Source organism: Gymnoscopelus microlampas (assembly GCF_963454915.1).
Source record: "Gymnoscopelus microlampas genome assembly, chromosome: 3".
In the NCBI taxonomy this organism is placed as follows: domain Eukaryota; kingdom Metazoa; phylum Chordata; class Actinopteri; order Myctophiformes; family Myctophidae; genus Gymnoscopelus; species Gymnoscopelus microlampas.
The window spans coordinates 42,983,045-42,997,058 of NC_139940.1; the positions used below are offsets into that span (position 1 = coordinate 42,983,045).

At 43.7% G+C, this 14,014-nt stretch overlaps 1 protein-coding gene across 3 annotated transcripts in view; it reads left to right on the forward strand.

Annotated features, from left to right (window-relative positions):
* The window catches only part of cdk14 (cyclin dependent kinase 14), a 210,680-nt gene that overhangs the window by 33,553 nt on the left and 163,113 nt on the right, over positions 1-14,014 (forward strand). For all 3 annotated transcript variants that reach the window (XM_084051515.1, XM_084051514.1, XM_084051516.1), the window contains 3 exons: positions 51-145; positions 2,548-2,627; positions 9,055-9,149. In XM_084051515.1, the coding sequence (XP_083907641.1) occupies positions 51-145; positions 2,548-2,627; positions 9,055-9,149 (270 nt within the window). The remainder of the gene's footprint in view (positions 1-50; positions 146-2,547; positions 2,628-9,054; positions 9,150-14,014) is intronic.

Below are 14,014 nucleotides of genomic sequence, written 5' to 3' on the forward strand. Positions count from 1 at the left end.
GCACCAGAATAGGGGATTTTAACTTGTTCTTTCTTTCTTATTCCCATCAGCCCACAAGCCCCAAGTTTGGAAAGGCTGATTCCTACGAAAAGCTGGAGAAGCTGGGAGAAGGCTCATACGCCACCGTTTACAAAGGCAAAAGCAAGTGAGTAACGTGTGTGTGTGTGTGTGTGTGTGTGTGTGTGTGTGTGTGTGTGTGTGTGTGTGTGTGTGTGTGTGTGTGTGTGTGTGTGTGTGTGTGTGTGTGTGTGTGTGTGTGTGTGTGTGTGTGTGTGTGTGTGTGTGTGTGTGTGTGTGTGTCCGTGTGACCGTGCATATTTCAGCTTGGGGGAAGAAAAAAAAAAGCCCCTTCCATTGCTTCCAACCGCTCTGGGCACGTAGATTCCACAGGCAGCAACGTTTCACCTGGTATCCTATTCTTGTTATGTTTAGGGCAGTGGTTCTCAAACTTTTTGTGTGCCAGGGCAGGGACCCCCAGAAGCAAAGTTTTGTGTTAAAAATGTTCGCCTTTTAAGAAAAAGATTTAAAGATTTGCACACATTTTCAAGATTAAAAAAAAAATAGCATATACAAGCTTGGCACTCGGTGAGACTTTATTAACACATTTTGCTGGGGACCCCCTGGTATCCCCCCAAGGACCCCTGGGGGTCCCCGGGCCCCACTTTAAGAACTTTAAGGGTTAGAGTAGGTTTAGTAGTTTATTTATTTAGTTGTGTGCCGGTGTAAACTCACCGAAGATATACGATCTACAAGCTCAAAACGTGTTGCACAACGACACATTGTGAGCTTGCACTTCGGCACTTCCAAAAATTGGAAGACCAATTCAATAAACAAAATTGACATTCATAAAATAGTCTTCTAAATGTTGATGCCCTCATAAGTATAGTAATACAAACGTGCGTGCGGGCGAGTGTGTGCAGGTGAGAAAATCAAAGCAGAAATATAAGAAACATGGCTGCCATTAAATCAGTGTCAAAGCGTTGTTTACTCTTGCATAGTTGATGAGACACACTGTTAAAATCACAACCATGACTGAATGATATCGTTGTCGGGCAGAAACCTCTTATCTCCATATCCTATCTAACCGTTTCTTTTCGTTAATTAACGCCCTACTTTATCATCCTACAGCGTCACATAAAAGCATCAAAAGTAGCAGATCTGCAAGCTCGGAACCACACTGCATTTCGAGCTTGTAGATCTGCTACCTCTGCTATGTTTGAATTTGAATCCCTCAAAAGTAACAGTTTCGGACATATGAGGTTTCCACCCGACAGAGACGATATATACTGCAGTTTAATGTAATAACAGTTACACTGCACACTCTAATTTCAATTACAATTTTTCATATCACTGCAATAAAAGCGCTCTCACAGCCCAGGCATGAAATACAATCCTTTTCATTAGATTACCAGGGAATGGAATTGTTTAACGATTCGCAAGACGCCGTACATTCAACAATTTGTATTTAGTACACGACAAGAACCGCTTTGTCACATTTTTTGCTAATTAAAATCTAGAAAATTCTAAAATAAATCACATCGGCGGCCGACACCATATTTCCTAATAATGGAGTTATTTTTGTGTTTTGTCTGCACTACAATGGGTTTGATGGGTGAGGCTTGTAAATCCCTTGAATCGGCTTGTACGGAGTCTCACACCGCTGCCCCTGAATTGCATTCCATCGACTTTTTAGAGATTGCCGCTCCGCCAGGTCTTATTGACTCTCTCTGTTTTCATGTCATGAAACCATGTGCACGATAACATTTTGTTTTGCAGTGGTGGAAAGTAACTAAGTACATTTACTCAAGTACTCTACTTAAAGGGCAAGACCACTTTGGTAGAGGTTTGGGCTGTGTAGTTACCTTGCCATGATGTAACTCCAAAGGTGGACAAGAAATCAAAAATGATTGCTCCATTGATTAGAAATTGATAACTCTAAATATGCTCCTCATTGACTTACATTGTACGCTGAAACAGCTCTCAAAGTCACTCTTTCAGCACATAAATGAACACAAACAAAAATGATTCAGACAATATAGAACATCACCAAACCCAGTACTGTTTTTTTTTTTTATAAAAATGTCAACTTCCTGTTGATTTTACTATTTGAAGATCCGGATCCGGATCCAGAGATCCAGTCCGGGTTTTCTTTCTAATAAAAATAGCAAAGCAAAAAAATAGCAATAGCAAACACACTAACCACTTCAGTCCTATATATATTTCGGCCATTTGAAAATAGCCGATCTACAAGCTCACAATGAGTCGCGATGCGACACCTTGTGAGCTTGTAGATCGGCTATTTTCAAATATTCTACACATTTTGAACTTGTGAAATGGGACATTCTGCATAATGAGTACTTTCTACTTTTGGTACTTTAAGTACATTTTGATACCAATACTTTCGCACTTTAACTCAAGTGCTTTTTGAATTCCGGACTTTTACTTGTAACAGAGTATTTCTACATTGCAGTATTGACACTTTTACTTAAGTCAAATATATGAGTGCTTTTTTCAACACCACTGTTGTTTTGTCTTGTGTCGTTATAGGGTGAACGGCAAGCTGGTAGCGCTGAAGGTTATTCGCCTACAGGAGGAAGAAGGGACTCCCTTCACAGCGATACGAGAAGGTAAGGCTCGTTGTCTCGTTGCGATGCTATAGCGTTATGTCTAACACAAGGATTTTACTGTGTAGTAGTTGTAGTGCCAAATCACAACAGGTTGTCTCAAGACCCTTTACATCCAGAGCAGAGACCCGACGTTGTCACACCCTGAAAGCAATTTGTTTCCGACGGTGGCAACGAACAACTCCTCCCTTTAACTGGAAGAAACGTCAAGCAGACTCTAGGTTGGGCGGCCACCTCGACCGTGTCGGGGGGGAGGGGGCGGGAGACAGAGAGAAGGAGAGACTGAGATAAATATTGAGAGAGGAAACACTGACAGAGAGATACAAGCATTATCAACAATAATAGCAGCAGCAACAACAGTAAAACTACAATGACAGCAATAACAATAATGATCTAAATTCAATGATTGGCCTAAAACTGGATGGAAACAATTCATTATGAATGAAATATAAGCATCGCAGAACCAATGCAAAGACTTGTCCTTCATATATTGGGGACGGTTACATCGTTTTTTTTCAAAGCAGTGGGCGTTAGGTTTGTTATACATTGCCGCTGGTTTTCTCCGCGGTTCAAGAACATTCAATGAATTTAGATGAACCCAGATCAGTAGGCAGAGATCTCTGATCATTCTGGCTGCTGTACGCGAGACTATGCGGCAATAGATGCAACATAAAAAAGTGATTTGGGTGCCACTGTGGTGCGTTATTGCTCTGCAATGAGGGCCACGTATGCAGTACGAAGCTTTGATGGTCTCATAGACATTCCAGCCCACGCCCCGAACCATCTTATTCCTATGCAGAGCATCTCCACGCTGGGCAGGGGGGCGGCCTGCTTCACTCAGGACCTTGGCTTGATTGGTTGGTTGGTTGGCCTCTCCTCCTCCTGGCATGATGAGAGACTCTGTGAAAGTCTTTGGTCTGTTTTTCTGGCAGTGGTGGGAAAGGTACTCAAATGTTTTACTTAATTAAAAGTATCAATACTGCAAGTACTCCGTTACAAGTAAAAGTCCGGAATTCAGAATTTACTTGAGTACAAAAGTATTGGTATCAAAATGTACTTGAAGTACCAAAAGTAAAAGTACAAAAATGTTTTCAATAGAAAATATGTTTATAAAAGGGGTGAAATTCATAGAGTGGGTGTTGTGAAACATTTGCCACTCACAAAAGATATACAATTTAACTATATACAATTAAAACTCTAGTTTTTTTGAAAAAGTTACCTAGTGTAGCTTTAAGAAGGAAAAAAATAAAAATCAATCTGAGTACATCTTTCTTCCACCACTGGCACTCGCTCACCTCACCGGGCGCGACTCAAGCCTTTTGTAATTCAGATGAGAAAACCAGCCTCTTGTTTGATGTGTGAGAGCCATCCAGCGTGTCCTCGCTCCCCCCCACCCACCCCACACAGACACAGACTGACCCCCCGACCCCCCCCCCCCCCCCCACACTCTCCCACCTCTCCACCCCACCACCGCTCTCCGACCTCCCCTCCCGGTGAGCGGATCAGAAGGACACTTTGAAATTGAACTAATTCAGTAATTATTGGTGCAGGAAGCTCCAAGCCACGCTACGTGGACGGCATTCACATGACAGATACTGCAGTGTGTGTGTGTGTGTGTGTGTGTGTGTGTGTGTGTGTGTGTGTGTGTGTGTGTGTGTGTGTGTGTGTGTGTGTTCTTGTATTACTATACCATACTTGCGAGCGCCAAATGTCCCCTCAAGTAGCAGCATTTGAGAAATAAGACATTGTGAGGACAATTTTCCTGGTCCACCCAAGAGAAATGGTTAAACTATATATTTGTAGAGTTGGCTGGGTTTATAGGGTTGGATTTATGCCTGAATTATACTTAGTTGTGCACCGAAACATTGCAGATCTACAAGCTCTCGACGATCTACCAGCTCACAAACGTTGTGAGCTTGTAGATCTGATAAAGGGTCTGCTTTAGGGGTGGGGTTGCAAACAATTGTAAAAACGGCATTCGTAAAATCGGTGCGCTAACATATTGATGTCCTCACAAATATATTACAAACGTGTGTGTGTGTGTGTGTGTGTGTGTGTGTGTGTGTGTGTGTGTGTGTGTGTGTGTGTGTGTGTGTGTGTGTGCGTGTGTGTGTGTGTGTGTGTGTGTGTGTGTGTGTGTGTGTGTGTGTGTGTGTGTGTGTGTGCTGATTACCAGCCACTCTGTCCCTGTCAGACGAGAGGATGGCACATGGATCTCTAAATTGGTGACATTTCTTTCTTCTTTTTGTGTGTGTGTGTGTTCGTTCACTCATTCCAGCATTGCTTTTGATCTGCCGAGGTCTTTGTTTTTGCTGAGGTCTTTCTTCTTGAAGTCCTGTAGGTGTTGACGCAGGTTGAATGCATTCATGAGTCCTCCCTCCATCACTGACTCGCCGGCGGCTCTCGGTCGGCACATGTGTTTGGCTATATTGGAGGTCGTCTGCTGTCCTTGGAGAGAACTTGGGGTGTGTGTTAATTGAATCACATTGGCACCGGTCTGAAAATCCCATTTAGGCCCCTCTGTGATAAGAAAAAAAAGGGCTTATTATGCCGACCACGCATTCCCCCTTCCAAATTAAATAGGTCCCCATGTGTCAATTCATTGTAACCAGATGTGGTCGGTTCCTCATCAGCTGTTTGTCTAGTACCACAGAGAGGAGGCCTTTCCCTAAAAGGAACCTAAAAAACCCAAACTAACTTTCTTGTGTGCTGCTGGGCCTGCAACTTGGAATAACTCATCTCACAGTTTTAAAAATAATTCATATAAGTATTTGTACATTGTCTCTGTCGGGTGGAAACCTCTTTATGTCCAAAACCAGTTTTTTTTTAAGGATTCAAATTAAAATACCAAAAGTAGCAGATCTACAAGCTCGAAACACGTCACTTCGCGCCGCATTCCGAGCTTACAGATCAGCTGTACTTTTGATGCTTTTGTGTGATGCTAGGGCGATAATTTACGAAAAAACACAAAAAGTTAGAAGATAAGAGATGGAGATGGAGATAAGAGGTTTCTGCCCGACAGCGAAGAGATACATGTTTCAGTGAAAGCACCGTTGACGCTGTGCAACAGCAACTATTACCGCTAATTGCAGTTGCCCCCCCCCCCCCCCCCCAATAGGCAGAGAGCTCACTTGCTTGCCTGTGAAGAGGTCTGCCCCAGGCAGCGTCTATAGCTAACCCTTCCCTCTCCTCTCCTCTGCACACACACACACACACACACACACACACACACACACACACACACACACACACACACACACACACACACACACACACACACACAGTACAGCTTCCATTTAATCACAGAGTAGCTGACGAATTAGTGTGAGAATTTATAGCAGCAAATCCAACCTCCTCGGTTTGCCTACTCACATTAATCTGTTCCCAAATCCCCCCTCTCACACACACACACACACACACACACACACACACACACACACACACACACACACACACACACACACACACACACACACACACACACACACACACACACACACACACACACACACACACACACATCCAGCTTGTCTTGCTGTTTGATGCCACGCTATACGATATAGCGCTCCCACGTTGGCATTGTAATGATGCCGGCTAATGATGGCGTAGATTACAGCGATTCATTCCTTTTGTGCCTCATCCCCAATAATGAGCTGCGTTTCCCTATTCTCTCTCTCTCTCTCCCTCCATCCTTTTGTTTCCCTCTGTTCCTCTCTTGTCTCCGTTATACCGTTTCTCTCTCTCTCACTGAATCTATTTCTGTCTGTCTCTCCCGCCGGTACACCTCTCTCTGTCTCTCTCTATATCCGAGTACAAAACACTGATGTTGGCCTACAAGGCAACCAAACCCCCATAGATAGCTTCAAGGCCTGATACAACCCTATACAACCCCCTCCTCCCGCTCTCTTAGATCAGCTAACACAGGAATGCTGCATGTACGCAGTTGCGTAAATTAACGTTAACATTAAATGTACGTTAGTGCGTTTACTCAAGTACTGTACTTAAGTACAATTTTGAGGTACTTTTACTTTACTGGAGTATTTCCAATGTTTAATACTTTTACTTCTATTCCACTACATCTCAGAGGCAAATATTGTACTTTTTACTCCACTACAATTATTTGAAAACTTTAGTTACTAGTTACTTTGCAGATATAAATGATTATATTATAAAACATACAATAACCACTTTAGCCCTGTTTTATATAGGCTATTTGAAAATAGCAGATCTACAAGCTCACACCACGTCTCAATGCGACGCATTGTGAGCTTGTAGATCTGCTTTGCTCAAACATTTTATTTTGATGCCAATGCTTTTGTACTTTTGCTCAAGTAACATTTTGAACACGGAACACTTTTACTTGTAACAGAGTATTTCTACATTGCAGTATTGATACTTTTACTTAAGTACAAAATATGAGTACTTTTTCCACCACTGCATGTACGAGCCTTCTCTAAAACACCCTGGACAAAGCTCTGCACGTCCTACACTCTTCTCTCCACTCCTGGCTGGAATAAACTCCCCATTGCAGTCACAACTGCAGACTGCAAACCCAATTTTCCTGTGTAATCTGAAGACTCATCTCTTCAGACTCTACCTCAGCCCCCTAGGACATCGCTCTCCCTGTATAGTCAGGTGGCTTAGAAAAGTTACCGTTACGAAGCGGATGAAAGCGGCACATTTTTCATGAGGCTTCTGGACTGATGACTGATGGATTCTAGCCTAGGGCCCCCCCAAAAAATCTAATTAAAGAAATCTAATTAAAAAACAGGCCCATTCACTTTTTGGCCTATAACTTTTGAATCATAGGTCATACCATCAAAAATCGTTTCCCCTTTTTTCCCTGGACCAAAGACAGAATGTGTGCCGATTTGTGTGAATTTTGGACAAAATCTGTTATCTGAGTACTGTAGTAGCAAAATATTTGTTTTGAAGATAACGCAATATGTCGGAAAATCTTGAAAGCAGAAATGGGTGGGGCCTTTATGGGAAGTTGGGTCATGATCCAAGGAATCCAGAGAGGAATCCTACGGTTGAATATTATAGTTCAAAAGTTATTGGCCAAGAAATGTATCGGCCTGTTTTTGAATGAGATTTTTTAAATTAGATTATTTGTTTGGGCCCCTAGGCTAGAATCCATACTTGTTTGTTTTGAGGTGTTTCACCTCGCCCATGAGATCGATCAGCCGTGTCTGTTACTTGGAGACCTTTCCTATCTCCGCTGACAGACGGTTCAACGTTGTCCTGATCTCCTCCATCTCTTCTTCCATCTTCCTTCATTTACATGGTTTTGGTGGCATTCTGTATATTTAAATGATTTAGAAGATATTCACCATGATATTCACCAGCATAAAGCGCTGGCAAGCGCAAAACGCTGTTGCCACCTCACATCCTGTCTGTCCATCTATGTTCAGTAACAGGGGTCTCCCCGTCCCATCAGTAGGTCCTAAAGAAGCCTCATACAAAATGTAGCGCTTTTATCCGTTTTGTAGCGGTATGTTACAAAGTTAAGAAATGGCATAAAGCCACTGGACTACAGTAGTACCCCTTCTTGCCGCCGCCTCTTTCGATTGATGCTACCAATTGACCACGATATGGTCACTTGTTCTCATGTTTTTCTTTTTAATTCTCAGATTAGTTTTTGTTTTTTCTACCACAAATGTACTGAATGTGATCTAGATTTAGCAAGTTATTTAGACGGAATGGTTCATTGTTTACCTGGTATCCTAGTTTCTTGAGGCACTGTTCTCTCTGCTTTCTATTTGTGTGTTTATTGACTTTGTGTTATTGTAAATCACTCTGGATAAGAGCGTGTGCTAATTACCTAAATTCTAATGGTAATTGTTATTGTTTCCCTCTGTTTTCTCTGTTTCTGTTTCTCTGTGTATCTACTTTATGTCTGTTTGTCTCTATCCCTCTTTTTCTGTAACCCCTCCCTCTATCGATCTCTCTCTCTCTCTGCAGCATCTCTTCTGAAAGGCATGAAGCGTTGTCATGCCTTGCATTAGTTCTCAAAGTGGGGTCCGGGGACCCCCAGGGGTTCTTAGTTAATATAGCGTCACAATTCCGCTTTAACCCTTATTTTATACTTTGGTTATTCAAAAATAGCAGATATACAAGCTCATAGCGCGCCACTTCGTGCCGCGCTATGAGCTTGTAGATCTGCTATTTTTTTATTGTGATAATTGGAGCGAATCTTTGAATATATATATTTTTTTTTACTCAAATCTTTGCTTCTGGAGGTATTTGTGAGATGGGGAGGGGGGGGGGGGGGGGTCCACAGCCAAATATCCAGATCAACTTGGGATTCCTTGGCATGACCCCATGATGTTTGAGAACCACTGCTCCTAGAGAGTGTACACATCTAATAATAATGAATCTTAATAATCTATTTAACAACTATATCTCTGTGGTTCCTCTATCTCTGCAGCATCTCTTCTGAAAGGCCTGAAGCACTCAAACATCGTGCTGCTCCACGACATCATCCACACCAAGGAGACCCTGACTCTGGTCTTTGAATATGTGGTGAGTGTCCGAGTCCTTCACCCAGAGCCTGACTACACCCCATAGAGATGTAATAAATCTAGAGGGCGGACTGCCCCGCCCCCAGCTATTCATTTCAATGAAAGTTGCTCATTGGCGTTTGAAGCACCCGGAAGTCTGCCGGAAGTACCAATATCGGAGCCAATAGAGCAGGCCGTAGACTTATGAGCAGGCACACTAGGGTTTACGGTAGACGCATGCGCTGTAGCGTTTTAAATGCGGAAGTGTTGCTATCCCAGATTTGACCACCAGGCGACGGCCGCTTCACTGTTCTACCGTGGTTCTGGGGGCTTGACTTCACCCAGTTCAGCCATTATTACCAACCTGTGGGCCGTGATGGTATATACGACATAAACTGCTCAAAAAAAGTTCGGAAACTTAACTTCGGTCAATTATTTCTCCCCTTTAATAATACCAATTGGTATTGTGTTTTATATCATTTTTATCGTTGATTAGTCACCTTTACAACGAGGTACAGCTTGTAAGGATCGTGCATTCTTGGAATGAGCAACACAGCTAAACGTGTGGGTAGCGCCTCCAAAAAATTTGCCAAATCACCCAATATGCTTCTGTTGGTAATCGCTCTTGTTTTGAGCAACCTGCCAGCACACACCTGCTGAGAGGTGTGTGACTGGCACCTGAACATGGGTTCTGCAACTTTGTTGAGTTTATGTATGCTCCAAGCAGCAACACTGCCCCCATGGACTGCCACGTTTGTCCCTTCAGGATAAGGCCCGTGCAATAGGGCAAGTGAAGCTGGTGTTCCGTTACGCAGATTACGCATTATTTGATGTCAGCCCTGGTACCATTTGCAGGCAGGTGTGTGCCAGTCACAGGTGTGTGACTGGCACCTGAGCATGGACCCTGCAACTTTGACGTCTGTCTTTGGTACCGTTGTGCAAATCTTGCCTGTAAATCTATGGTTCCTCAGTGAAGCAAGGGGTCTTGGGATGTTGTCTTCCTTGTTGACTTCACCTGTCTCACAGAACTTGGTCCTAAGTTTGGAAATGGTACCAGGGCTAACACCAAATAATGCTGTTACTCTGCATAACGGAACACCAGCTTCACTTGCCCTATTGCACGGGCCTTATCCTGAAGGGACAAACGTGGCATCTTTCCATGGGGGCAGTGTTGCTGCTTGGAGTACAAACTCAACAAAGTTGCAGAACCCATGTTCAGGTGCCAGTCACTCACCTGTGAGGCAGTCACACACCTGTGACTACTGGCACACACCTCTCAGCAGGTGTGTGCTGACAGGTTGCTCAAAACAAGAGTAATTACCAACAGAAGCATATTGGGTGATTTTGGCAATTTTTTTGGAGGCGCTACCCACACGTTTAGCTGTGTTGCTCATTCCAAGAATGCACGATCCTTACAAGCTGTACCTCGTTGTAAAGGTGACTAATCAACGATAAAAATGATATAAAACACAATACCAATTGGTATTATTAAAGGGGAGAAATAATTGACCGAAGTTAAGTTTCCGAACTTTTTTTGAGCAGTTTATATCGTTGCTGTCGGGCAGAAACCTCTTATTCCATATTCTCCATATTCTAAGTTGTTGTGTTCTTTCGTAAATGAACCTCCTACTTGATCATACTACAGCGTCACACAAAAGCATCAAAAGTAGCAGATCCACAAGCTCAAAACGCCGTGCGAAGCGACACATTTTGAGCTTGTAGATCTGCTGCTTTTGCTATTTTTGAATTTGAATGCTGACAAGTAACAGTTTTGGACATATGAGGTTTCCATGCGACAGAGATGAGATTTGTAGTGGGCCCGCAAATAATTGGCACGACACAGAAGATTTTAATGATACTAATTATAATACAACATTATAATATAAAACAAAATATAATAATAATTGAAAAACAAAAAAAAATGACTTGGTACTTCTGACCACTTGTTCTTCTGACCGCTGTGTGTGTGTGTGTGTGTGTGTGTGTGTGTGTGTGTGTGTGTGTGTGTGTGTGTGTGTGTGTGTGTGTGTGTGTGTGTGTGTGTGTGTGTGTGTGTGTGTGTGTGTGTGTGTGTGTGTGTGTGTGTGTGTGTGTGTGTGTGTGTGTGTGTGTGTGTGTGTGTGTGTGTGTGTGTGTGTGTGTGTGCGTGCGCGCGCGCATGTGTGTTTGCTCAAATTGAAGGTTCACATGAATTCATAGGAACTTTTCAAAGGAGACAGTTTTATATTAAGAAATAAGAGTTGAGCGATCCATCACGGTTTGATTGAGCTGACTGACCTTGGCCTTCAAGAAGAGCTTATATGTGCGTTCCAGTGTTTTCTTTAATAGCCTCTCTCTCTCCCAAAGCGACACAAGCTCCGGTTATTTCTGTAGACTTGCTCTTTGTTTATGGGACGGTTCAGGAATGTTTAGCCTCCACATCTTACAAACGGGACCTACGCTCGCTTGGGTTTTTCCACAGCCTCGGTCTGGGTACCATGGCAGGGCAGCCATATTATAAACACTAGTGGCGTGCTTGTTTATGCCCAACGGGGAACAGCCATGGCAACTCGGCGGCCATTTTTTACTGGATCGACACTGTGTTTTTTAGCGGCGTTCCACAGATGTGCAGTTTAATTTCTACATTTATACATAAAAAAAAACAGCAACAGCGACTTGAGAGAGAGGAATCCGATTTAAACAGGAACACATTAATTGTGACCGTAGGTCGCATTTACTATAGAAACCTGCTCCAGGTGTCCGTGCGTCCCTCCGTCACACACGTCCCGTCCCTCCGTCACACACGTCCCGTCACACTTTTGCCCTGCTCATATCTCCGCACCCGTTGCCCCGATCCATGCCAGATTTTGCACACACACTCCTTACCTGCCAAACTACACCCTCCAAGGACCCCCGGAGCTCCAGGGACCCCCAGCTGCCTCGGGGACCCCCAAGTGTAAAAAATGAGCACATGTGGACAAATTACCAAATGACCACCCCAACGGGGCTGCTCACGGGGCATTCCCGGGGACCACCCACTCCTGGTGCTCCAGAACGGATGCAAAAGTGGTGGCGCCCCCAGTGGAGGACCCCCTGCCACTGCAGCTCACATAAAATGCCGTAACTCGGGCTAGGAGCGTCCGGGAGAGCCGCGGCCGGTACCTATTCGTCCGCCAAGGCAACGCGGACACCCCACCCCTAATTTCTCACATGGCCCTCTTCTAGCGCCACCTTCAGGCCGCTTTTCACAACACATTTTTGCCCACTACTCCTACAGTTTTGCCCCTAAAAACACGCAAATTGCTACACACTACACAGTATGTGTACACTCATGTCATCAACATGCCTGCCACCACATTTCTTAGACCACCAAACAAAACTATACATTGCCCACACAACTAGGAACCAATCGCCGTTACAGCCCTCTTCTGTATACATGTGACCTACGGTCGCTTATCTCCCGATTAGGGAGTCTTACTGGTACTGTACTGTACACTCCACTAGGGCACTGTCGGGTCCTTCAGGGGATTCCAGGGGGTCCCCAGCCGATCTACAAGCTCACAACGCATCGCAATGCGATGCGTTGTGAGCTTGTAGATCGGCTGTTTTCAAAAAATCTAGGGGAAAAAGAAGAGAACATTTTGGAATATTTTTTAAACATTATAACACAAATCTAGTATGGGGTGGTCCCTGGCACAAAATGTTTTCAGATGGGAGTCTGTGGTCAAATACATCTCCATTTGGGAGATTTATTCTCAAAGTTTGAGAACCACTGCAGTAGGGAGGTACAAGTAACTGCTGAGTGTTTTCTTCCTTCAAAGCTCTGAACTCCGGCTTTTCTAATTAGGTTCATCTTTGATGTTAGTGGTGCAGCGATGCAGTGGACAGGACACGCACACACACACACGCACGCACACACACGCGCACGCACACGCAAACATACACACACATTGGTGGAGAAGTAGCAACACCACCACAGTGTAACCATACTTTGTTACGAGTCGTTGCTGTCGGGCGGAAACCTCTTATCTCCATATTCTAACTTTCAACATTCAGTGCCACAGCCAAAATTCATTGTAAAAAAAAGTGCTGAGGAGCCGAGAGACAGCCTTTTTCAGTAAGAAGTTAAACAAGAAGTGAATGGAGCAGAACATTTTCAAATCATCATATCTTGGGTTCTGAACATTTTTTTCCAATTTTTTTGGGGACGTCCTGTGGCACAGGGCTTACATAGGATGTATTTTACGTCCTGTGGCACTGGATGAGTTAATTAACGCCCCACTTGATCATACTACAGCGTCACAAAAAAAACAAACATAAAAAGTAGCAGTTTTGGACATATGAGGTTTCCACCCGACAGAGACAAAGTAAAAGTCATATGCATTCAAGAGAGAGAGAGCTGGTATTTTCCAGTCAGAGAGACATTAATGAGGATCAGGGTGCTGAGAGACATCTGGCCTTAATGGCTCTGTGTTAAAACACAACCACTCCATTCCAGAGAGGAGGAGAGGTCGGCATGGAGGTGGAGGTTCTCCACATGAACTCCTCCTTCACTTTTATCTCACTGTTTGGGAAACAGTGAGATAAAGTGTGCATGTGACCGATCACCTGATGTAGAGACATCTCTTCAAACTAAACCCAACTAGCATCGTTAAGACATGCCCTTGGCATGTCAGAGCATCAATCTTCTGTCCAGTAAAGATTGTACACTGTTAAAACCCAGAGTGTTCATCTAACTCTGAGCGTAAAAAAATAAAAAATAAAGGACCCTTGGTTAAACTAGCAGTGTGTACTATACTGTCTGACAAGCTTTACATGAAGTTGTCAGGGAGTGCCAGGTTGTTCTGGCAGCAGTGTCAGTTATGTTAGTGTTTGTAGGGAAAAAGAACCACCACAAGGAAATATCAT